General features: G+C 46.1%; 1 protein-coding gene across 5 annotated transcripts in view; it reads right to left on the bottom strand.

Annotated features, from left to right (window-relative positions):
• Window positions 1-320: 320 nt before the first annotated feature.
• Window positions 321-26,341, bottom strand: part of FAM168A (family with sequence similarity 168 member A) — a 201,366-nt gene continuing 175,345 nt past the window's right edge. For 2 of the 5 annotated variants that reach the window (XM_012505986.2, XM_030794820.1), the window contains 6 exons: window positions 25,219-25,245; window positions 20,104-20,229; window positions 11,331-11,473; window positions 9,398-9,572; window positions 7,413-7,543; window positions 321-6,637 (listed from right to left, as the gene is read on the bottom strand). In XM_012505986.2, the coding sequence (XP_012361440.1) occupies window positions 7,431-7,543; window positions 9,398-9,572; window positions 11,331-11,473; window positions 20,104-20,229; window positions 25,219-25,245 (584 nt within the window). In that variant the 3' untranslated portion in view covers window positions 321-6,637; window positions 7,413-7,430. The remainder of the gene's footprint in view (window positions 6,638-7,412; window positions 7,544-9,397; window positions 9,573-11,330; window positions 11,474-20,103; window positions 20,230-25,218; window positions 25,246-26,341) is intronic. The other 3 variants (XM_003254742.4, XM_030794821.1, XM_030794823.1) reach the window with 2 other exon arrangements.

The following is a 26,341-nucleotide window of genomic DNA, read 5'->3' as shown; positions in this document are numbered from 1 at the left end:
GAGGTTGCAGTGATCTGAGATTGCGCCACTGCACTCCAGCTGGGTGAGAGTGAGACTGTCTCAAAAACAAAACAAAAAAAACAACTCGGGCCTTGCTTGCTCTGAGATGGGCAGAACATGGGACTTGGTGCGTGGGCTATGGAGCCAGAGCAAGTACCAAATGTGAGTTCTAACTCTGCCCCTCACCAGCTCTGTACCCTCGGCCAGGGTACTTACCCTCCTCAGCTTTCCCATCTAAGATGGTGCTCACAACAGGGCTCACCTCACGTGTGCTGTGAGGACCGAATGCCTTAACAAACATGAGCAGCAGGCACCAGCCACACAATAGATGTCAGCTTTATTGAGCAGATGGTTCAATGGATTTCAACTCTGAATGGCCTCACTGTGCTCCCACATCACACACTTAGGGTAGGTGCTGAAGTTGCCACCTACAGCTCCCCAGCAGCTGTGAGACCCTTAGGGCAGACCCCTGTCAGATCACCTGTAAGATGCACCATAGGTTTTTCTTGACTACTGAGAACAAGTTTAGCATCAACTTGGGGAGAAGCCCAAGGGACTCACTGGCCCAGGACAGTCCTCTGTGCCTCCCTCCCCAAGAACCACTCAGTCTAGTCACCTAAGACTTTTTTTTGGGGGGGGGAATTTTTTTTTAATAGTTATTGAGTGTTCTACAGCTTACAGTAAATATCATAGTTACAAATTCTTGGCGTCAATCTTTCTTTCAGAGTGATCACTGTCTGATCTTCAAAACAAAACAAAAACCCAAAAGAATCCAAAACAACAAAACAAAACCAGATTTACACTTCATACACACAAGCGAGGCCATGGGGCTTTCCAATCTTTATACTCCGGACTGTGTTTTGAAAACACCTATAAATTCTTTGATCAAACTACTTGGAAGACACCGGTCAAAGGTTTATTATTATTATTATTATTATTATTATTATTTTAAATTTTTTTATTTCTTTTTAAAATGTGAGTTCCAATAAAATTTAAAAATTAGATTCCAACCTGTAGATTAAAATGAATTAAAAAATACAAAATCATATACAACGCTCTCTTCACAGGGATGTTACATGCCATGAGAACAGGTTTCTCTGTCATGTGATATGAAACAGGGAAGCAGATGCCTTGAAGTCAGGATGGGGACAGGCCCTTGGGCCTTTCAAGATTCTTACAGACAACTCCAAGTAGCTAGAGGCCTGGCCTTACCTCCCCTGGGTAAGGAGGAGCTTGAGTAACACCATAGATCCAGACTATCTGGCTGAGCCGAGGAGAAGGTCTCTGGGACAGTCTCCCCTCTTTCCCTGACTCTCTTAGGCCCGAGGAGAAAGGCTGGGGCTTGGAGATGCTGGTCTTGCTGGGGTCAGGACCAAAGCTGATTTCACCCATTTGATTCCTATGGGCCGGTACTTATCTGCAAAGCTGTTATATCTGTTCTCCTTAGGAAGGAAAATCCCCCCACTATCAGTGGCTGGAATGGGTAGAGGACCTCACTACCACAGCAAGGATATACAGGGACTGACTATCCATGTGGCCACAGGGAAGCAAGTGCTGTCTTGTCCCTTTCTAGCTTTGTGGCAGCCAGTCCCAACTCCTGTGTGCCTCGGTTGGCCTTTGGGTTGGACTCAACAGCATGCACCACAGAAGATATCCACTGGAGAAACTGAGGGACTGGGACCCAAGTCTGGCTTAGGTAGGGCTGGCCATGGAATGTTGAAGCTGGCCTGCCAGGGATTTTGAAGGCTGGGCCCTGGAACCATACAATGCCTAATTTCAGAAACAAGGAGTTTTCTAGGAAAGGGACAGGTGGGTAAGTAAAGGACAAACCCTGCAGCCCACCTGGCATGCCTGCCTGCGCGCTCAGAGGCTCCGGTGTGGAATCCCATCAGTTAGTCTGGCATGTTTCTTCAGCTCTGCAGGTGGGTCCCACTGGCCCACTCTACTACTGCCCCTCTCTGGATTCCCAAGCTTGGCAAGCAGCGGGGGCCGCACAGCCAGTAGTGATGTGAGAGAATACAGGATAGAAAAGCAGACTTCCACATATTTTCACTTAACTGCAATTGAGGAGGAATTCTGATACAGATGGTGATATATAAGACAAAGTTCACAGGGCCCAGAATGGGGCCCGTCCCCTCTGGGCACAGAACAAAGCCGAGGAATTTGATATGGAAGCTCTGGGCCTCGCTTAGCCAGTGCCTCACTGGGAACCTGGATGAGTCCTATCTGTATGAGGAGCCAAAACTTGGTGAGCAAGGGGCCTGTTCTTTTATACTTCACGTGATTCCTTTCTGAAGGCCATCAGAACAAAGCAAGCCCTCCAAAGAAGGACCCCCCCCGACCTCTGGGAACGGGGTACCTCAAACTTGGAACAATTTGGGTGGCCAGGGGTAAGGATGCTCAGAGTCTGGTTCTGGTCCTCACCCATTGGAAAAGCAAGCCCAGGGACTTCAGTCTGTATGCTTTTGGCCAAGGCTACACCAGATCTCCTTGAAGTACCAACTCACTGGATCTGGACAGTGGGCAGGCTCTCAGGGGTTAGGAAGCCAGGTGCGCAGGCTTACCAAGGACATGGGTCTCCCAATAGAAAGATGCCTCGTGCTGTCCTTGAATGTGTCTTCGGTCCTGGGCATTGTGACCCCAAAGTGTTTTGTCCAAGTGAGGCCTTTAGTTGCAAATTCTCATCCTCTTTGTGCTGCCAGCTAGATGTGCCTCTGGGTCCCTTCCCAAGGCTCACTACAGGTCCTGGCCCAAAGCAGTTCATACAAATCTGCTCAGCTTAGAGCACTGGGCTTCCCAGCTCTATAAAGTACAGTTAGCCCCTCCCTCCATGCTTGCCAAGAGACCCAGCAGGTAGCGGCAGAAAGAGCAGAGGATTTGAAGAATCACTTAGAAGCTGTGTGACCTTTTAGCAAGTCTCAAGCCTCCTGAGCCTTAGTTTTTTCATCTATAAAATGGGGGACTTTGGCAACCAATGTCAAAGTACTTTGCATACCAAAAAAGCTCTGGACAGGTGTGTGTGTCTCTGCTAAATATTCAGGAAAGAAGATATACATTATAGGGTCATTGCCAGGTAAGAAAAAACAGCAACTGTCCTATCTCATGAGGAATAAATTAAATATGCATTTTTTTCAAAACATGGCAAACTATTATGTTTCAGGCTTTCACTATTTGCAGGCAATCCAGCTCCCAGACTCAAACTTCTTGGCCCCAGGCCAGTGAGGAGAGGGGGTCAGGTAGAAGTAGAGGAATTCAAAAGGGTTGGCTGGTGAATGGAGCCATCTGTACCCCTGATCCTGGCCATAGGTGTTGCACCTGGGGAGAGGCAGTGGCATGAGGAGGAGAAAGGGGTTTGCATCCTGGGGTCAGTGCTATAGCTCACTGTCAGGCGGCCACATCCCTTGTCCTCTCTTGCTTGCCTGCCTGCCTTCAATGAGACGGCCCTTCCAGCTCTGACTTTTTGTCTAGCTTGACCACCGTGCCATCTAGAATCTTTGGCGGTATCTACCTATAGTACCTCCCACTAGATCTCTGTGACCTTACCAGTAACTGTGCCCATCCTACTGGAGGCACATGGCTGTCCCTGCTCTCCTGGGCTCAGTCCTTTTGCAGTGACTCCCCAAGCTTGGCTAGGCTTGTGGATCTCCATCACAGCAAGAGGCTGAGGCCGGCTGAACTGGGGCTCATACTGAAAAAGGGGTGCTGGACCTGGGCTCTTCCAGACCACAGCCTTTCAGTGCCTTATTTTCACCTTGGGGCCCCTTTTTGCTCTTGAATTACATAGTAGGGGCTAAGATAGGGCACAGAGCACGGATGCTTCAGTACATGAGCCTGTGTGGGGATCAGATGGACGGGAATGAGACAGCAGACAGCCTGGGATTCGAGTGGCTCTGTCACTTATTAGCAAGCCACTTGACTTTTCCAAGTCTTGATTTCCTTATGGAACAAATAGGAGAAATAACCTCTATTTCATCAGGTTAAACCAGATAATTTATGTTCAACTGCTCTGTGAACTGTGAGGTCCAGCTATTAGGTTTACTTACTGGTGTAGAAAGAACCAAAGTTACAAGGTCATTCCTAGGTCTCCTCTATTTCCTTTCTCCTCTCTGTGGTTCCACCCCAGCCCACACGGAGGCAGCAGGGTTCTGGGAAGCCTGGTGGATACCAGCATCCTGCTCACTGTGGGCCTGTTCCCTTCCATAACCTGTTTCCTCATTTGTCAATTGACTGTAGTAACTCTAACCCTGTCCCTCTCAGGACGAGTACATGAAAGGCTGTGAAGTGCTTTGACCTCTGTGATGCACCTGACAAATCCAAAGGTTTCTATTATTATTATCATTATTATTATTATTTTGGCATTTTTCAAACACGTATGACATAATCTAGAACAACCTTCACCCACCTTTACAAAACCAAAGAGGGTGGGAGGAGGTATTTGCAAAAAGCGAATTAACACTGGAAAACTTTCTATTGTTTTAAAGTGAAACCTCATCAGCACCCCCAGAACAGATAATTTAGAACAGCTTAATTTTTTCTTAATGGTCCTAAAGTTCCTCGGAAGCCCAGGAAGGTGGGCCCCCAAACTCCTGGTTCTAGGCCAAGGATGCTGATGGGCTTTACCCTCCTGGGAATGGCTAGACAGCTTCTGAGCTCCTTCCAACCCAAGGGTTTCCTGATTTTTCCCTCCCTTAGGGAGACATGGGAGGTTGGGGTAAGGATATGTCTAAGTTTACGTGAATTTAAAATGAAAGCAATTTTTTAAAGTCCCAAATGTTGTCAATGATCCCATTTTTTACAATAAAATGTTCGTGCCCCACCCCCAGAGGGGCTGCTGGCCCAGCCAAGCGCTGGGTGCCGGAGGCTGCTGCTGGGCAATCCAGGCTCCTGGATGAGACTAGCAGGGACCTCCTCGTCCCAGGGGTCCCTCTTTTCCCAGATGAGCCTGTCTCCTGGGCCTCATCCTCGTTCTCCTCTCCTGATGACTCCCACTGTCTTCCTCCTCTTCCTCTCCTCTCGGGATGAGGGGCTACCGTCCTAAAAGCATGGCCTCTCCTTTTCAGCCAGTCCACCTGCTCCTTCTCCTGGAGGTGGAGTCAGGTACAGGACGAAAGTTCCAGATGTCTTCACAGAATTTCCAAATGCTATTTCTTCATTTGCAATTTCTGTTCCTGCCATTTGCCCCCATGTAGCCTCTGCCCAGTCTTCAACCCCCACCTTTGGAGTCCGTGGAGGAAAAGAGCAGAAACAGGAGCCCAGAGACCATTCCAGACTCACCAGGTACGGGCGCTGCCGACTTAATTTTTACAAAACCAAGCCAATCCGTCCCTAGGTAAATTTTTGTAAGCAAGGTGCCCACTAGGTAGGAAGGCTGCATTTAATGCTAAGTTACTGTAAGGTCTAGGGAAGTCCTTTCCTCTTCTCTGGGCCTCAGTTTCCTCATCTGCCAAATATGGAAATGGATGAGATGATTGCTAAGGTCCCTTCAGTTCCATGAGTCTATGAAATGTTTATTGCTATTGCTTTTCCTTCACTATCCTCACCTTCAGAGCTGCCAGCACCCACCTGGAATGTGGTTCCTTCACTTGGGCCACGAATGGCACAGGTAACCAAGAGCTTGGCCTGCCTGCAAGCTCTACGGTCAGACAGGTGAGTCCTGGCACTGGGAAGGGCAAAAGGAAAGGGAGAGAAATGCCTTAGGTTCCCACTCCAATCAGGAGGAAGCTCCTCATCAGAGTGGGTCCATGACAGCTCAGAGGCTGAAGTCTGGATGACACAGGGCATCCGGCCTTCCAAGGCCTCAGGATGCTGGGATCCCAACACCCTGCAGCCACTTGGCAGGTCTAAGGACAAAATCACCTTTTGAGGAAGTGCCAGGTCAGTTAACATCACTGTGCAAATCAGAAGGTCCAGGGCCAGATGCTTTGGCCAGAGACCTTTCAAACCAAAGCCATGAGGCAAGCACCGCTCCTCCCTTCTTCCCTCTCCTGCCCCAGAATGCCCTCCCTCCCCCCACCCTCCCCCAAATTCTAAATATTTTTTTCCCCAGGTTCTCGGCCTGGGGTATTAAGCTGCTAATAACACTCCTACGTACTCAGGTGGTTTTGTTCTTGGTCTGTTGCAATGGTTCTCAGGAGACATTTCATTTGTGTCCGGGACATGGGAATGTCCTGAAATAATCTTGCTTAAGAAAAAACAACCAGAACACTCCCCTAGAGATGTAGCCTGCTCAACACCTCTGAGTTCCTACCCTGGACCACATCTGTTTATGCTCTTCAAATGGAATCCAGCCTTCAGATGAACCACTGCAATAAACCCTACTCTCTGCTTGAGTCTAGACTGGGATCCCCAGGGACAGGATAGTTAGGGAAGAGCAGAGAGGACATGGCCTGGTCAGGTAGGAGGAAGGGGGTAGAGCTCGAAGGGCAGCGGCTAAGAGGGGGACAGTTGGGGAGAGGCAGGAGATTAGAAAAAGCAGCTTTTACAAAAACCAAAAATAAAAATCAAAACCATTAAAGATGCATAAAGTGACCCTTGCACTTCCGTTGTCTCTTCTTGCAAATAGAGGTGGTGCTGCTAGGGAACTGCTCCAGCACCGGTGTAAGACTTGAGTAGTTGCATACAATGTGTGACTCCAGATCTGTGGAGGGAAAGGGGAAAGAAACAGTGTCAGTGATATTCCAGAGGCTTCTCCCCTCAACTCGGGAGCCCTCAATGGAGCCTCTGTGCCTTCCTAGTGAAGCTGCCCGCTTCCCGCCTGTGGAAGTTGTTGTGCTCTGGTACCAAGAGCCCTGGAGGAGATGGGGGAGGCCAGATGATGTGGTGGGCCAGAGGATTTCAAAGTGACATCCCTCGAGCCCTATGGTTCACTGGCACTGCCTCAGGAACTGCTGAGGGCACCAAGGAAGCCAGAGGTCTTGGTCAGCCCAAAGCCTCCAAACAGCTCCAACCAAAGCTCTAACATATGATCCAGGCAAGAGTTCATTTGAAGAATGGGGCCCATAGTTAAAAGAAGTCCGAAGACCATAAGGTAAATGACACAGAATTTAGTACTAGAGAACTGAAGTTTAAGCCCCAGCTTAATTTTTACTGGCTAAGTGATACTGAACTACATATTTATCTGTAAAATAGAGCTAATGATCTTTATTTCACAGAGCAACTGTAAGGATTATGAGATAACATAAGCAAAGAAATAGCTATTATTATTTCTATTATTTAGATTTCAACAAGCAGTCAACAGAAGTGATAGCTATTATTAAGAGTGATATTATGGACCTTGGAGCAGGAAAGCAACGGATAACTTGACAGCTGTTACCTGCCCCAGCCGACACCTGTGCTCCAGACCCAAACCAGGGACTTTGAGGCAGTTCCTGTATGTATCCCCCTCCCACTTCTCTCACCCTGGCCACACTCACTTGGATGGGCTGCAGGCTTTACCAGTGTGGGGGCACGTAGCTGTACGCAGGGGTTCCTTGGGTCCTATATGTTGGCATGGAGACAGGGTGTGCCCCAATCGCTGTGTGCTGGGGTGTAGTCAGCAGGGTACCTGAGCATCCAGAGAGAGAAGAGTAACCTGACGAGGCTGCACCAGACACAGGAATGAAGAGGATGAAGCTACAGTCTTTCGCATGGCTGCTCCCTCTGCCCAAATCCCCCATCTCCCTCACCTTCCTGATGACCTGTTGTCTACCCTTCTCCACCTCACCAGGCTTCACCTCCTTAGGGGAATCTTTTCTGATGCTTGAGGACAGAATCAATCACTATTCTAAGTCCTCCTTTTCCTTTTTTCTTTGAGATGGAGTCTAACTCTGTCGCCCAGGCTGGAGTGCAATGGCGCGATCTCAGCTCACTGCAGCCTCTGCCTCCTGAGCTCAAGCGATTCTCCCGCCTCAGCCTCCTGGGCAGCTGGGATTACATGTGCCCATCACCATGCTGGGCTGATTTTTTATTTTTACTAGAGATGGGGTTTCACCATGTTGGCCAGGCTGGTCTCGAACTCCTGACCTCAAGTGATCCGCCCACCTCGGCCTCCCAAAATGCTGGGATTACAGGCGTGAGCCACCACACCTGGCCTTCCTTTTACTTCTCTTTGTATGCTTCTCTTATTGCACAATCATACTGAGTAGTAATTGTGATGTCTGTGGTTGTATTTCCCACACTCACCTGGGTGTTCCTTAAGGACAGTGTTCTGTTCTGATCTATTGATATTGGGTTCCCAGGACCTGAACAAGGCTGGCACTGAGTAGATATCCAACAGTTTGCCAACTTGTTCTGGGGAGTAAGAGGCCTCAACCATACCCTTACGTTAGGGACAGAATAAAATCCAAATGTTCACTCTACCCCTTGTACTTTCTTACCTCAGATGGTGTCCTAGCTGGTTCTTTAGAAGTTGGGTCTCTAGGCTAGGCATAATGGCTTGTATCTGTTACCCCAGTATTTTGGGAGTCTGAGGCAGGTGGATCCCTTGAGCCCAAGAGTTCAAGACCAGCCTGTGCAACATAGTGAAACCTGCCTCCACAAAAAAAAAAAAAACACAAAAATTAGCTGGGTGTGGTGGCGCATGCCTGTGGTCCCAGCTTCTTGGGAGGCTGAGGTGGGAAGATCACTTGAGCCCAAGCATATTGAAACTGCAGTAGGCCAAGATCGTGCCACTGCACTCCAGCCTGGGTGACAAAGCAAGACCCTGTCTCAAAAAAAAAAAAAAAACAAAAAAAAAAAACACAGTCCTTGGGGACTTCCGCTTTTGTCATCCCTCATAATTATTATAATTATTGCACAGGTCCTTAAGCTCCTGCCTAATAAAGAACATTGCCCCTGTGTCTTCCTTTTTGGCGCCCCTGCTGTTACTGGAGTGCTAGCATCATCTCTCTCCCCTGAAGTACACTGACAGCCTCCTCACTGACCTACTTGCTTCCAGATCACCCCTTCTAATCCTGTCTCCTCTGCAGCTAGAGAATGTTTAAACCTAACCACATCCCTGCCCTGCTTGACCCCCATTGTGCGCAAGAGAGGTACCACAAGGTATTCAGGACTTTCCACCATCTTATCCTTGCTAGCGATCCAGCCACCCTCCAACTCCAAGCCCCTATTTCCTAAGGGCCTTGGCTCCATTCCTCCATTCTGTGAACATGCCATGTTCATGTTTTCTGCACCGCCCTTCCCTCTTTCACTTCTCTAGTTAGCCTGTGTTCACCCTTTAAGGCTTAGCTCGATATGCCCTTCTGGGTGAAATTTTCCTCATCCCCATAGACAGATTTAGAGGCTCCTTCCTCTGGGTTCCCAAGCCCCCTGGCACAGGATCTCTTGTGCTGTGGTGCAGCCAATTCTATGACTGTGTTCTCTGCTCCGTTTTGAGTTCCTAGAGGAAAGGGATGGACACTGATGCAGATGCTGCCCTCACCTGCTGACATTGCCATGGTGGTGCCTGCCACCATGCCCATGGCCACGCCGTTGGTCCTCGGGGCGGCAACAGGTGCCGGGTAGATAGCAGAGGGAATGCTGTTGGGCTGGACGACCGTGGTGTGGTGGATGACATGAGGCTGGGCAGCATACACCGGCTGTGTGTAGTAGGCTCCCTGGGGGAAAGACGCTGAGGTCACATAGGCATTTGGAGAGGTAGGTGGGATATGGAGAGAGCAGCACTGGCTGAAGGACACAAGGTCCGGACCCCAGCTGAGGCTCTGCTTGTCTTACTATGTGACTGTGGTCAGTGCAGTGCTGGGCTCAGCTTCTGGTCTGAAAAATAAGGCTCTAATCCTGTCCTGCCTTGCTCCTAAGGCTGCTATGATGATCTAATGGGATAAGAGCTCTACTCCCTTAACCTTGGTTTTAGCATTTTAAAATGTTTTATCTTACTGCAATGAACTTTTATAAGCTGCCTAAAATTTAAAGTTAGGAATAACAATCAATCAGTTACCAAGCATGTGAACAGGGCTGGTAAACTCCAGAACACATACATGAAAGGACAATTAGTAGCAGTATCATAATGGTGTAAGTGCATGTTGTAAAAAAAACAAAAACAAAACAAAACAAAAACAGTACATGTTGAAAAAAAAATGGCGGCCGGGCACAGTGGCTCACGTCTGTAGTCCCAGTACTTTGGAGGCCAAGGCAGGCAGATCACTTGAGGTCAGGAGTTCAAGACCAGCCTGACCAGCATGGTGAAACCCCATCTCTACTAAAAACACAAAACAATGAGCCAGGCATGGTGGCGCATGCCTGTGGTCCCAGCTACCTGGGAGGCTGAGGCAGGAGAATGGCTTGAACCCAGGAGGCGGAGATTGCAGTGAGCTGAGATCATGCCACTGCACGCCAGCCTGGGTGACAGAGCAAGACTCCATCTCAAAAAAAAGAAAAAAGGAAAAAAAAAGGCATACCTGGATAGCATTTCCCAGGATGTCCCTTACTAGCTATTTCCCTTTAGGTAAAAAGGTAAGGATGAAGACAGTGGTCCAAGGTGACTCCCAATGCCTGAATCACATGACTGCTTCCTGCTGCCACAATCCACTGGCCCACTGACTTGTAGGGGAAGTAAACAGGAGCCCCTGAGATCATCTTAATTCAGAAATCTTCAAATGTTTCTACTAAATGAGATTAAAAAAAAAATAAAACAAGAGGCTTGAGATCAATTTAAGTTTTGTCTTCTACTCTAAAATATAGCTGTTTTTTAAACTAAAAATATATTCTCCTCACCACTTACATTTCCTATAGAGTTGTCACTCCAGAAGAATGTGTCATGGGTGTGCTAGAGCCCCATATGGTCCCCTGTCTCATACCAATCCTGGAATGCATACATCCTCTATCTGAAGGAGCCCAGAAAGGCCCAGCAGGCACAGAAAGAGAGAGTAACTTGCCCAAGGTCACAGAGGACACTGGTGGCAGAGCCTGTGTACTTTCCTCCTCCCCACTCAGCTCACAGACTGAGGAAGGGTAGATGTGGGGGTTAGGGAGAAAAGACCAAGACGTTGGGGTCTCATCTTGACCAACCAATAGCTCGTGGTGTAACCTTGGACAAGTCATTCCCCTCTTTGGGTCTCAGTTTCCCCACTTGTTTAACAAAGGAGTTGAGCTAGAAAATCTCTGAGGGCCTTTGTCCTCTGACGTTCTGGGCTCTGTTAATCTAAATGACTTCATGCCTACCCCCTCTAGGGGCTGAGTTGGAGTGAGGGAGTAAGCAGACTGCAGGGATACTGCTTCAGTGATACAACAAGGACGGCTAGCCAGAGCCACAAACCGTCCTCTCCTTCCCTCACTTCCTCACCCTACCCTACCACACTGCACCCAGGTTGGAAGCTCCTCTACCTGCAGAAGAGGTGGCTTTGACATGTACCTACCTGGGCATACAGATTCTGCTGGGGGTAGGCACTTCTGATTGGATACATAGCCGTCTGATAGGGGTTGGGTGATGGGGAGTAGGGGGGTGGAGCAGTATTACTCTGGGTCGGTGGGACCTTGTATGGTGTCCCCGCAGTATATCCTGTACCAAGGCAATAAGAGAGACTTCCGGTTAGTTGGCAGAAAAGCATTGCTAGAAGGCAGCAGGTCCCAGTCACGACTCCCCAGACAAAGATGGGCTGAATCCAGGCTGGAAACAGAGATGAGAACAAACAGAGAACAGGGCTCCACCCAGAAAGCCCTGGCCCCAGAGGCAGCTCCCTCAGTCCTGGTGCACAGGGCTGCATGGATGATTCTGGGCATCTTTTCTTTCTCTGGGTCTCAGGGCTCTCATCTATAAAATAAGAGGCTAGAACCACATGGTCCCTTTTAGCTCTGACAGCCTGGGATTTGGAGCTGTCTGTGTGAAATGGGCAGGTGCACAAAGATGGAAGCCCTCAACTCACTTGCTCTTTATTGCTACTCTATCTACTTGCTTTTCTGTCTTCTCATACAGAATCCAGGGTATCTTTTTGCTGCTGTTTCTGTCTTTCTCTCTTTTGCTCTATTTCTTTTTCTCCTTATCTCTCTCTCTCCCGCTCTCTTCTTGGACTTCCCTCCATCATGTTCCCTCCCCTCCCCACCAAGTTTGAAGGTGAAAACCCCACACAAAACACCATTCGGAGACCCTCATCTTCTGGGATGCTGACCATACAGACACCATTCAGAGATCGTCATCTTCTAGGATGCTGAAAAACTTTGCTCTGCAGAGTTGGCTTCTCCTTCTCTCCTGGGCTCTAGGGGAAGGCCACCTCTGCCTGAAAAGACCTGAAGTCAGGGATCACAAAGATTCACATCAACCTGGAACCTGGGCCATGTCTGTCCCTCAGCAGGATGGACAAAAGCTGGAGCTAAGAATGGGGCTGAGAAGTCAGGCCCCAAGAAGCTCACAATTGCCCATGTAAATAAACTGTGCTGCCTTTGAATCCTCCGGAAAAGAGTGACAGATCCTTCGTTCACAGAAAAAAACTTGAAACATGAGTCATTCAGGAACAAGACTGTCTCCTTTTAGAATTACAAAATGGAATCATTCTATGCAACCCAAGTGATCATCAAGGGACCCCAATCCTTGCACTTTACACAAGGGGATCCTGGGCTCAGAAAAGGCTAGTCTTTTTAATAACTTCTCCTAAAGACTCTAAACTCTTCTAAGTTGAAGGGACAGTGCCTGGGGACCTAGGCTTTGAAGACCTGCTGGGGAGGTGCTGAGGTGGCTTCTTTCCTGTGATTCCATCTTTGCTAGGTCTAGCAGACCTCACTGAACCTCTCTGGGCTTCAGCCCTTTCACCTATAAGATGCTCACCAAGGACCCTTTCAGCTCCGAGGTGCTGTTTCTATTATACAATAAGGGACTAGGGGCAGAGTGGAGGGAGTGCTTTATTGGAAGAGAAGACATCTGGTCTTCAGTCCTGGCTTTCCCCCTAATTTTTGGTGACAATTTTCAAGTCTTTGGGCCTTAGTTTCTTATTTTGTGAAATCAGGTGGCTAAGAATGAAGATCTCTTACTAAACAAAAATTCCATGGTTCTAAAGATCCTCGTTCTCTTCTACCTTAACCCCAAGTAAAAGCAAACTACCACATGGTCACAAATCTCTCTCAGTCCACATCACACCTCTTTGGCTTGGTACCCCCCTGCCCCTGATGACTCAGGAGGATAGGAGAGCTGCTGCACAGCTGCCACAAAAGTCAGCCTATTCCCTGGATTCATGTCATTTATTTTTTCACCTGCAGATCCATAGTTTTTTCCATAGTTTTGTGGTCAAATATGCTTGGGAAATAAGTAGCAATGAGGATAGAGTGGAAAGTACATATGAAAGAGAGGGAAGTATGTTAAAGAGAAGTAGAAACTAACTGGAAGTGGGACTATGAGCTGAGTGAGAAGTCTAGAGCAGATTCCTCAGAGTTTCTAGATTATGGAGCTAATCATGAAATGTGGTCATAGGAGGTGAAGCAGATACTGTGGGGGAAGACAGGGAGTCTAGCTTTGCAGATGTCTAAAAGGAACCATCTGATGTGTACGGAGACACAATTTACTTACCTATAAAATAAAGGGGTTTTATAGATAAACCAGAGATAGACATTTCCCAAATGTGGACAACGGACTACAGATTCCAAGGGATCTTAATAGTTGTTTTTGCCAAAGAAAAGGAAACAAAATTTTGAGTTCTATAGTCCCATATGTAAAACAGAGATAAACAGTTAAGATTTTGTTTTTATTCCACGACCCTGGGAAGTTTTTAAAACAATAGGGTAGGCTGGACGTGATGGCTCTCACCTATAATCCCAGCACTTTGGGAGGCCAAGGTAGGAGAAGCACTTGAGACCAGGAGTTTAACACCAGCCTGGGTAACACAGACAGACTACATCTCTAAAAAAAGAAAAAAACAGCTAGGCATGGTGGCTGGTGTACTCCCTAGCTACTTGGGAGGCTGAGGCATGAGGATGGCTTGAGCCCAGGAGTCTAAGGCTGTTGTGAGCCATGATCATAACACTGTACTTCAGCCTGGGTGACAGAGCAGGACCGTCTCTTAAAGAAGGTGGGGAGGTGAACTGTGAATCTCTAAGATGGGAGTATGGACGAGACTATTTTCCAAATTAATTTTACCACAGGATCTTTTATTCATACTATAAACATTTAAAACAATTAAATTTCAGCCATGTTTTTTGTAACTGAAGCTAGTTTTGATAAAGTTATATTGTAACACATCCACATCCATTCATTTACATATTGACTAAGGCTACTTTCCTGCTACAATGGTAGTTACTGACAGAGAGCATATGGCCTTTTTAAAAGCCTAAATATTTGGCCCTTTACAGGAATGTTTGCTGACCCCTGATTTAAAGGAATATATCAAGGTGTAGAGAAACCTAGCAGAGCTGAAAGCATCCTTTTTCTATGCAGGAGAGTAGGACACCCCTGAATCAGAAGCTGCCTGTTTCTGAAAGCTCTGTAGCACAGAGCCGTGGTTATGAGTAGTCTGGAGACAGACTGACTGCCTGGGTCCAAACCCCCAGCTCTGAGACTCAATAGCTATAGGATACATCAGTCTCCTCGTGTATGATATGGGAACAGTAATGGTACCTACTTCATTGTGATAAATACATTAACTGTTAAGTAAAAAGCACTTAGAACAGTACCTGACATATTAGAAGCACTTTATAAAGATCAGCTAGTATTATTTTCTCTCTCACTTCATAGAGACAGTAAGCTTCTGTCCTAAGGGTATGCAGGCAGAGCCTGGTCTGAGACTAAAGCTAAACTATGACTACTATGGTCTGTCCCAGCTTGGAACACAGACTCCAGAATTCTAAGATTCTAAAATGTTATGGCTTAAAATGCCATGATTTTATGATTCTTTAAAGTTAACAGGCCAACAATGCTGATGACTTTCCTTTATGCTCCTGGAGAATGTGCTCTGGAATTTTTCTCTTCCTTGGGGAGGCTGGATTACCCACTCTATGCCACAAGGACAGCCATATTACAAAGTGGTGAGACTATCCCTCTGAGGAAAATCAAAAAGCTCCAAGAGACTGCAGTAGAATTTGGTTCCCACATCTAAGAATAACCTTGTCTGAGAATGTTTCCCTTTCTTTATGTTATGAAATGAGACACACACATACTCAGAATACAAATCAGTAGCCAAAACACCCTTGGCAGCCAAAGAGATGATGCTGCAGAAGAAGGCTTGCTTGTTTGTCCAGACAGTCTGAGATAGGAGAAGCAGAACTGCAGAGCTAGAAGACTCAGAGATCATTAAGACCAACATAAACATTTCACAGATGAGATAATGAGTAGTTGCTGAAAGACAGAGCTGCTTGTGAAGATTTAAGACTCAGTGCTACTTCCTCTAACCACAGTGGTTCTCAAGGTTACAATTTGTCAGGAGGATCTTCATGAGGCTGGAGAAACTGCCTGGGGGCCCTCATCCTAGGTTCTGTCAGTAAGTCAGGTCAATTCCTCTCTCAGGGAATATCCTCATTTGGACTAGACAGTATCAGAGAATCTTTCTAGTGCTAACATTCTAAGTCTCTGAGTATTTCAGAAGACTTTCATGAGGAAATCATTGCAGAGGACTTTCCATAATTTACTGGTGGTCCTGTCAATACTCTTGAGGAACACTGAAAATTCCCCTGGAGCTATAGCCTGAGCTTGGGTAACACAAAAATCAGGGTTTATTACTTTATGCATCTAAGTAAAAGAAGCTGTTGGGCTTGTTGCAAAAAAGTCTCATAGATTTTGCCCAAATGAACTTAGACTCAATTCACTCACTGGAGGCCTGGCTATCGTGAAGGGAATTCTAAGTCTGAAGGTCACAGAATTGAGACTTTGGAATGTTGTGCCTGAAGGACATTAGAGGTTTATATTCAACCTCCTCCTTTTCTGAGAAAGAACCTGGAGCCCAGAAGGACAGATTTCCCCCAAATTGTACAGCACATCTGTACAGAGCTAGGCCCAAAGTTCAGGGCTCCCCCTGCCCTAGGCAGAGCTCTTGCTGAGTTAAAGTCTCTGTAGTCCAATCTTGGGCATTTAATATACTGGCCTTTGTTGTCCCCATTTCACTAAAGGCAATATCATGAAAGAAAAAAGGAATTCGATCACTGGAAGTCCCAGCTCTGCCTTATTAAAGAGGCTTTGTTTATGATGTCCTATTCTTTCTCTTAGGTTCCTAACCATAATTTTAGAATCAAATGGGATAATAAAAAGAGTATGTACATTAACAAGGTAAAACCTTTTCAGCCCTTTCTGCAATCCTTTTTCACTGTCATAAATCTTTTTCAGTTGTAGAAGCCCTACCACTTTCAAAGGCATTGATCCTTGCATCACGGATGCCTTTTAGACCAATTGGTTTATTGATCATCAGATTTATATGTCTGGACAAAATAAAGCTCTATGTCTCAATATCTTGCTTTGACCCCTAAGACTCCTTGTTGGTAGCCAAGTAAGACAGTGATGAATAAGTAGGAGACCTAATTACAAACAGGCTTAGCAAGTATCAGTGAAATTGAACTGAATTTGTCAAAGTGCCCTGAATTTTCTGTGGTACTAGAAGCCACAAAATCTGAATGCTGGGAGGAATCTTTTTGAGTATGGGAGGGCCAGTCAACCCCAACTGCATTAAAAAATGGCACAGGTTTATACATTACTTGCTTGAAAGAGAGGTAGGCTAAGCATGGTAGCTGGTGGGCAGACAGCGTGAGCCCAGGAGTTCGAGACCAGCCTAGGCAATGTGGCAAAACCCCATCTCTACAAAAAATAAAAAAAAATTAGCTGGGCATGGTTTTGCATGCCTGTGGTCCCAGCTACATGGGAGGCTGCGGAGGGAGGATTGCTTGAGCCTAGGAGCTTGAGACTGCAGTGTGACGTGACTGTGCCACTGAACTCCAGCCTGAGTGACAGAGCAAGACCTTGTCTCAAAAAAAAGGTGGAGGTGGGTACATTTTGGTCTTTTTCAGGGACTGTGATAGCCTGTCTAGGAGGGAACAGTGGGATGTGGCTGCTGGACACTTAACGGGATTTCAGGAAGATTTCAACATAGTAGAAGGCAAGGCCTTCTGTTACTCATACTTTCTAACTGTGGAAAGGGTTGCCTCTGAAGGGAATGAGTACTCCATTTTTGGAGATGGTTTGTTGGCCAGCTACTGTTAAGGGCAGCTAGAGAGGTGGTCCCTGTTGGGGTGGAAGACGCTGAGTACACATCATCTTGCTGAGAGATAAGGAGTCTAATTGCAAGAAAGAACCTTGGAGATGATTTAGTTCAGTTCCCTCATTTTGCAGTTTGAAAAATCAAGGTCCAATGCATGGATATCAATTATCCAAGGTTACACAGAACCCAGTCTAGAATTCAATGCAGCTTCCACTCCAGGCTGCTTTCTGCTACACTACAGTAGGTGTGCCTATACTAAGTGTGCCTATATGCGTCTATATCCAGATGTTTAGATGTAAGAGAGAATATGTATATCCCTATTTATATATATATACATATATATATAAAATCTTACGTATGTTCATTCATTCTCCCTGAGGTATCTGGAGAAACTCCTTATGGCTGACATAACTCTCTTTTTTTTTTGAGATGGAGTCTCGCTCTATCGCCCAGGCTGGAGTGCAGTGGCGCAACCTCGGCTCACTGCAAGCTCTGCCTCCCGGGTTCACGCCATTCTCCTGCCTCAGCCTCTCTGAGTAGCTGGGACTACAGGCGCCCGCCACCACGCCCGGCTAATTTTTTGTATTTTTAGTAGAGACGGGGTTTCACCGTGGTCTCGATCTCCTGACCTTGGGATCCGCCCGCCTCGGCCTCCCAAAGTGCTGGGATTACAAGTGTGAGCCACCGCGCCCAGCCTCCTTTTTTTTTTTTTTTTGAGACGGAGTCTCGCGCTGTTGCCCAGGCTGCAGTGCAATGGTGTGATCTTGGCTTACTGCAAGCTCCATCTCCTGGGTTCACGCCATTCTCCTGCCTCAGCCTCCCGAGTAGCTGGGACTACAGGCGCCCGCCACCACGCCTGGCTAATTTTTTGTATTTTTAGTAGAGACGGGGTTTCACCATGTTGGCCAGGATGGTCTCGATCTTCTGACCTCGTGATCCGCCCACCTCAGCCTCCCAAAGTGCTGGGATTACAGGCGTGAGCCACCGCACCCAGCCGGACATACCTCTCTTAAAGAGTAAAATCAATCTCATGAGAAAAGTCATTAATCGAATCTTAACCTGGGTGATACCTTTTTCCGGCTGTGCTGCTTAATAGCTGGGTGGCGTTGGACCTATTACCTTTCTGAGCCTCATCTTTCAAACTGGGATGAAAATCCACCTAAATAACTCAGTAGACTGAGTGTAGTGTAGATTAGAGGGTGATTATGAAACTATATTTTACAAAAGGTGAGTTACGTTGTATAAACATAAACTGATGTTGACATCTAGGGGCAATGAAAACTTGAGAAAATGACCTTGGATGTTGATATGGTTTAGATGTTTGTTTCCTCCAAATGTCATGCTGAAATGTAACCTCCAGTGTTGGAAATGGGGCCTGCTGGGAGGTATTGGATCATAGAGGTGGATCCCTCATGATGGCTTAGCATCATCCCCTTGCTGATGAGTGAGCTCGGATTACTTAGAGTGTGGCACCATCCCAGCCCCTTGCTCCCTCTCTCACCATGTGATATGCTGGCTTCCTCTTTTGCCTTCTGCCATGACTGTAAGCTTCCTGAGGCCCTCACCAGAAGCTAAGCAGGGGTTGGTACCATGCTTGTGCAGCCTGCAGAACTGTAAGCCAATTAAACCTCTTTTCTTTATGAATTACCCAGCCTCAGGTATTTCTTTATAACAACACAAGAACAGACTAACACAGATGTTTTAAAGAAAAGAAAAAAATACAATGAATTCTTCTAGTCTACTTACTTAGTAGAGTAATAATTTGTGGAACCACACACTATCAGGCCTTGTCTGGAATATCCCTGTGAGGGCTTGTCCAACCCTCACAACTTAAGAGAGAAGTTCTCACCACATCCAAAGTCAGTCATTCCTCTATTGAACAGCTCCAACAAGACACAAAGTTCTTCCTTAGATGGAGTCAAAATGCCACTCAGTAATTTCTTTTTTTTTTTTTTTTTTTTTTTTTTTTGAGACGGAGTCTCGTTCTGTTGCCCAGGCTGGAGTGCAGTGGCACGATCTCGGCTCACTGCAAGCTCTGCCTCCCGGGTTCATGCCATTCTCCTGCCTCAGCCTCCCGAGTAGCTGAGACTACAGGCGCCCACCACCACACCTGGCTAATTTTTTTTGTATGTTTAGTGGAGATAGGGTTTCACTGGGTTAGCCAGGATGGTCTCAATCTCCTGACCTCGTGATCCACCTGCCTTGGCCTCCCAAAGTGTTGGGATTACAGGCGTGAGCCACAGTGCCCGGCCGCCACTCAGTAATTTCTAATCATTGGTCCTTATTTCCCCAGTGGAACCACTTTGTGTTAAAAATTAGATGTGAAGGTGACAACATCAGTTACCCTACTGAGCCTCAGGATGAATACGACCAGTCTGACTGGCTAGCTGGTTTCTGGCCTCCCTGAAGACTCCTCATACACACCTTGGTCCCACAGTGCAGCTTCCACTAGGGCAGTGTTTCTCATACAGAGGGCAGTTTTGCTCCATAAGGGACATTTAGCAATGTTTAGAAACATTTTTGGTTGTCACAATGAGGCTTTCCTACTGGTATGTAGGGTAGAGGCCAGGGATGCTGTTAAACATCCTATAATGCACAGGACAGCGCCCCCACAACAAAGAATTATTTGGCCTAGATGTCAATAGTGCTGAGATTAAGAAGCCCTGTGCTAGAGGGGAAGCCCTCTCTGTCCAAAGACCCACAGACCTTCAAAATGTGCCCTCTGTCCTTTCCCCCTAAAATACAGTAACAGTCCTTCCCCAATCAACTTGTTGGCCAGGTGAGTATTTCCTTCTCCCTCCCTCAGTGCTTTGTGTCTCCCCCCCTCAGTGCTTTGTGTCTCCCCAAAGCTGAGTGCATGATGACCTTTCCTGAATAAGGAGGGCCAATTTTTTGCCTGAGTAAAAGAACCTCTTAAAACAGTATTTATCTCATAAATGTCATTTTAAAAAGCTCCCTTTCCTTTCTTCCTAAGAAACAAATCAGTCCCAACCAAGGGGAACAAGGAAAGGAGACAGGCTGTATTTACTGAAAGCCGCAGAGGATGCTTGGTAAGTTCGGTTCTCGGTCCCGGTGTCCACTGGGAGGTGGAAGGTGCCTTCAGTGCCACAGGAAGACGAGTTCTGTGGCCAGGCCTGTTTCATCAGCAGAGTTGCTTAAGGGAAGACACAAGAATGGCATTAGGCAGAAATAAGAAGTGGCCACCACCAATCACAGACAAAAAGCAAGGGTCTTGTGCTGGACAGAAACATAAAACCCACGGGGCCTGTTCAGACACACGGGATGGTCAGCCTTTCTGAGATGGTTGAGTGGGTTAGGAGGAGTGCTGAAGTATGTTTCCAAATGATTTGAAATCAAGGAAATCTGAACTTATACTAAAAGAGTCAGGACTTTCTACCTACTACTAAAACCACAAAGATGCCCATGCATAACCATCTCCTACTACCTGACACTGTGGCCTAGGGCTCTGGTATATTCCTCAACCACTTTCTCATTAATGTGTAGCAACTTGGGAGCCTTTGTGTGTTCACCAGATCAACTGAGCACTCTTTGTTGTCTGAAATATCACCTGGAGGTATATTTATAAGCTGCTTTCAAAGACAGGCCCACAAATAATGACCACATTACATGAACCTTGCTGGACTACCATCTCTTCTGAAGGGACTGAGCTGTGGCCATGGTAGCTTAAAAGGCACTGGCCACTGTGCTGCACTGAACCGAGTTAGCCAGTGGGGCACTCCTTGCTAATAACTCCTTCTCCTGTACATCCAGCTGAGGCCAGACAGACATACTTCTTGCATACCCCTGAATATCTCCTACTGAGGTGTTACTGGGTGCCCCACCTGGGATATTTCCTCATGAATTAGAGGTGGTCCTTTGGGCCATTAAGAAAGCACATATGAAATTTGGGGTAGGTATGAAATATAGATGAGGCCCAGTTTAAGATCTGCAGAGACTTCCCAGGCTGACTCAAAGCTCAGCTCGAGACATCTGAAGGATACTTCATATGTTTTGGAAATGGGGAGTGACTCAAAAAACTTACCTTCATGGTGTCCTGAGGGGAAGAAGAGAAACAGAGTTCTGAAGTGGGACTTGCCTAACTTTTTAGACATTTTCCTTGTTATAATTTCAAACACTAGAGAGGAAACTTTCTTGACTCAAATTACTGTTTATGGTAAAAAGAATAATTTTAGCAACATCTTTTCCACTCAAATAAAGTATTGGGGGGATCATATAATATATTAGCAGAAGGTGGGGCTGCATTGGCAATACTTAAAATATTTAAATAAGAGGCTAAGACAGGGTGTTATGAGAATAAAGTATGCCAATACACTCTCTAATTCCACTAGGACAAGGACATTCTACCTCTAGAGAGATCCCATAACCCCCTCTGCCCATTCAGGTAACAGGTAATGCCTCTGGTTCCTTCGATCCCAGAAGTACTGGGGCCAGAGAAGGTCAGGGACTGTGCTGCTTTTGTTGAACCAAGGCTAGAATTATGGCTATTATAGGCTGACTCTGCGTTTGCATTAATGGCCCGCGATATATACAGCAGATGCTGAGAAATGAGAAGGAAATCATGGGCAGGAAAGTCACACTAAAAGGAGAATACTGATAAGAGAAATGGAGACCCAGCAGTACTCCAGGTAGAGCCCAGGGCCTTTCCTGGACATGAAGACATGGCTCTGCAGACAATGCAGGAGGAGGAGAGTCCGTTTTAAACAATCATTTTGCGTTTTTTTTTCTTTGGGGGGTGGGAAACAGGAAAGGGATAAAGAATCCAATTAGTGTTAACAAATCTTATCAACATGTCTCCAAATTTAGACTCTGCCACACGTGTGGCTGGAAAGCAGTGGCCACCCAAAACAACTCTCTAAAAAGTAAAACATGTAGCTCTGAAAAGTCAGGTAAAGCAAACCCATGCCCTCAAGACCCCACAGGAATGCCATCAGGGGACAGGAGGCCTGAATTTGGCTGTAGGAATTTAGAGAATTTGGAGGTTCTCTTCCGTTCAAATATTTTCCTCCAAGTGGTATATACTTTACCATAATTTTCATCATAAGCCAAAAGTCTGACATTAGCCTGAAGGACTGTGTGACCATTAAAGTTGGTAAATCAAACTAACTTATTCTTTACAGAAGAGTAAATCACTCTTTTATCCAAAGAGTGACTGAGGCCTACACTGCACTCAACACTGAGGGGAGCGCCACGGTGGAAGGGAACACACGTGGGTCACAGTCACCGCACACAAGGTACTTATGGTCTAGCTGGGGATGCAACACAGCCACACGCCAACCAGGGAGTGAACAAGACAGCATGATACATAGTAAAATAACGTTCCGGGTTAACCAGGAAAGAAGCAAGTGCGACTGTGCCTTTGGTTACGATGTCTTTTCCAACTGATGACGTGAACTATACTATATATTTTTCTGAATAAAAATATTTTTCTTTATTTTCTTCTGGTTTCTTTACAAAGAAAATGAATTAGTGTTTTCTGTACATCTCTGTATATTTGAATCCTTATAATTTACATAACTAGATAAATGTGAAAACACACCAAAAAAACAAATATTAGCTGTCAACTTGACCTCCCCATTAGTTGTACCATGTGATCCAGCTCCTCCATATGACAATTCTAAAGTCACCCATTCTATTGGTGGGAGCGATTAAGAGCTCAGTTGTGGGATGAAGACAATTCCAACTGAAGCTTTTAAAGGCATGGTCACAGAGGAGGCCGCTCTGAATGGCATGCCTGACTTTGGGTGCTTGGAAAGTACCACTTCCTAGAGATGTTTTGTATTTTGAACTGAGTGGTAGTTAAATATAGGCATATACATATGTAAAGACATTATTAAGCTGTACACTTAAGATTAGTGTACTTTATATACTTTGCCATCTATGTGTTATCCCTCAATTAAACGAGAGAGAGAAAGAGAACCCTTGGCAGTGAAGGGGCATGGGCCCAGTCACAGCATGCTGCCCACATCCAGGTGCTGGGTTGTTCACTTCCCTGGATACGGGGCCCTCACGCCCTCTGACAGTTGAACAATCTGTTTAGCACACTTACAAGGAGACGAGGCAGCAAGGGACCATCATCCTGAACAATGTACTGAGTCAGGAAATCTGAGTTGTAGCCTGGGCTCTGCCACTTATTAGCTGTGGGACCTTGGGCAAGTTACTTAACCTTTCTAAGCTTCAGTTTTGTTGTCTCATAAAATAGCAATAATCATCACTCCTTGATTGCTTCATAGTACTGATGTGAGGGTCAAAAATAAAGTGCCACCCAGTCTTATAGTTTCTAGTTCTGGTATCTGTCCCCTCTTCCATCTCCAAAGTTGTAGGCTACAGCTCTAATTGAAGCTCTCATCATCTCTCATCTGAACTACTGCAACTGTTTCCTCATGTTAAATCTGCTCCCTCCAATTTTCAAGCTGCATTCAGAGCGATATACCTAAGACCTAAACCTAATCATAAAACCCCCTTTCTTGAAAACATTCCATAGTTCTCCACTGACTCTAAGCTAAAGTTTGAACTCCTGTGTAGCATTCAGTGCCCCACCATGATCATCTTGTCCCAATGACCTCTCTAGACTCTCAAATTGTTCTGAATCTCCAGCCCATACTACAGCCACAGAAACTGCTTATCATTCCCAGAATATGCCAAGGAGCTTCACATCTCCGTGTTTTTGTCCACACTGCTACCTCTTCTGGCATGTATCTCCCCAAACTCCATCTGGTAACATTAATTAATCCATCAATCATGAGCTGAAGACTCACACCTAATACGAAGCCTTTCCTTTTCCCCACCCCTTAACCACAGCTCTCTTATGCATCCCTATAAACTGACTATCCCAATCCCTGTGATTCTTGGAAGCACCTGTACTTGATGGCATGTCTTCTCTCCACTAAACTGTGAGCTCCTTGAGAACAAGCCCCTTGTCTTACTAGTCTTTGTATTTTCAAAGGGCCAGCTTAGGGCCTGGCACAGAATTTTATAAAGTGAAGAGCTCCATTCGTATTCTTTATGCAGATCTATTTCAGATGCTATAACTGGAAGGGGAAGAATGAGAGCTTCTCTAACTTTTTATGCACCCTTCTGTCCAGGTTCATATATCTTGAGGCAAACAAAAAATGACTATATGAGAAACAGGTCTGCGACTAACAAAATTGAAGTAATAAAATTATAAGAGGACAGTGTATTAGCATTTAAAGGGACCTCAGAGATCATGTGAAATTAAACAATTTATCTATGGCCTGGAGACAGTAGTAAATTGCCCAAGATCACACAGCCCACAGCAGTGGCAAGGAGAAATTTCACAGCTCATCTCCTGACAGATGCGTGACACATAAATTCAATTTCCAGCATCCAAATAATTCAAGGTTAAAAGTTGAGAAAGGGTGCAGAGATTTTACAAAAACATTTTCCTGAGCAGCCCAGGTGAGGGTGGTGAAAGTTGCAAGTCCCTCCCATGGTCCCTTCCTGTCTATGACAAAAAGGACCTAGTCAAGTTATACTGCTGGGACCCTCACAGGTGCCCAGAAGTTCCCGTGGTGCCTTGGGCCTGGAGTCCACACTGTCCAGAGAACCCAGTTCTGGTCCCTCATTTATTAGCATGCTGCCCCCCACCTCTCACCATCTTCTAGGAAAATGAGCCCAGAGCTCAAGTTCTGGGCTAAGGGAACAGACTGTATCTAAAGTCAACCAGGTCTTCAAACATGTCAGACTGCCAATGGAGATGGAAAATCTGATCCTGGGGCAGACTAGTTTTTTGGGTTCTAATAGGCATAATCCAGGTACTCCTTCACAGAGGCTGCCACAAAGCCAACTGAGGAGCTTCATACAGGCCCTGGAATTTTTCATCATTTGTTCGTTTGAATTCGGCAGCCAGGTTAGGGTGAGCGACGCCTTTTAGTGCCATGATCCTTTGCTGCTGCCCTAGGGACGGTTCATGTGTGTCTCCAACCCATGATTTTTGCACCATCAGACACGTTCCTGCATGCTTTAGGAACTGCTGCTGAGCCACCTGGGGGGAGCCCAAGCCTAGGGGATGGGATTTGGGGAGGAGAGGAGAGGGGATCTACCATTGTTACGAGAGAACACATTCATAGGCTGTAATACAGATGAGGAAAAATAGCTTTCCTACCATAAGCTGAATGCAGGAACTGAAACTCTGTTGGATAGAAATGTTAGTTGAAATTACCACTAAGAATTTGTGCAAAGTTGTATACATTGCAGTTACATAAACAGACTTTGTTTTGCGATAGCAGTTTCCCCCCAGCTTCACAAAAACAGTAAATAAAGATGTAAAGCACCTTTACCCTAGAGAGGGTGACAGACTTGTCATCTGGGAAAGTCCATTCAATGCAGAGAGCCCCTCCCTGGATGCCACTGTGTCTTCCAGACAGCTGACCCAGAGCTGCCCGGATGTGAACAACCCCAAGTTCCTGCTTTTTGCTTGTCTATTACAAGAATACATTTCAGTTCTCCCAGGAACTGCAGAGGGATTTCACATATGGCAGATGTGTTAGAGGAAGTGAAGGTTCAGAGACAATATCACCATCTTTGGCCTCTAAAGAGCTGTCTGTAAAACCTCTGAGAAATAGGACCAATGTAGAAGCACTCCATCCCTGAAGCCTCTGGGTCACTGTGGTGCTATAGAAGGAGCACAGGTTGTGGGGTCAGACAAGTTGGGTTTGAATCCCAGCTACACTGCCTTTTTTGGAGACAGTGTCTCACTTTGTTGCCCAGGCTGGAATGCAGCCTCTGGCTCCTGGGCTCAAGCGATCCTTCTGTCTCAGCCTCCTGAGTAACTGAGACTACAGGTGCATGCCACTAAGCCTGCCTGTTTTTTTAAATTTAATGTTTTGTAGAGATAGGGTCTTATGTTGCCCAGGCTGGTCTTGACCTTTGGCCTCAAAGGATCCTCCTGCCTTGCCCTCCCAAGGTTTTTAGCTGTATAACTTTGGGCAACTTATTTAACCTGTTTGAACAAAGTTGGAGGCAGGAAGCCCCAACTCACAAGACTAAGGCAAAAATGAATGTTTGTAACATGACTTGTGCAGGGCTTGGAACAGGGCAGCTGTTCAGAAAGCACAAATTCCTTTCCCTACCCTTCTCCAAGTTTGTTGTATGTAAAATGGGAATAATGTATTTGTACTTTATAGGGATGCTATGAAATCAAATGAGACAATAGGGGAAAATGTTTTGTCAACATATTCTCATGAGGAGGTTATTTTATTTTTATCTGTATTAGTTAACCTGTTTAT

The sequence above is a fragment of the Nomascus leucogenys genome, chromosome 15 (genome assembly GCF_006542625.1).
Source record: "Nomascus leucogenys isolate Asia chromosome 15, Asia_NLE_v1, whole genome shotgun sequence".
Classification (NCBI taxonomy): domain Eukaryota; kingdom Metazoa; phylum Chordata; class Mammalia; order Primates; family Hylobatidae; genus Nomascus; species Nomascus leucogenys.
This window is presented reverse-complemented; position numbering and strand designations above follow the sequence as displayed.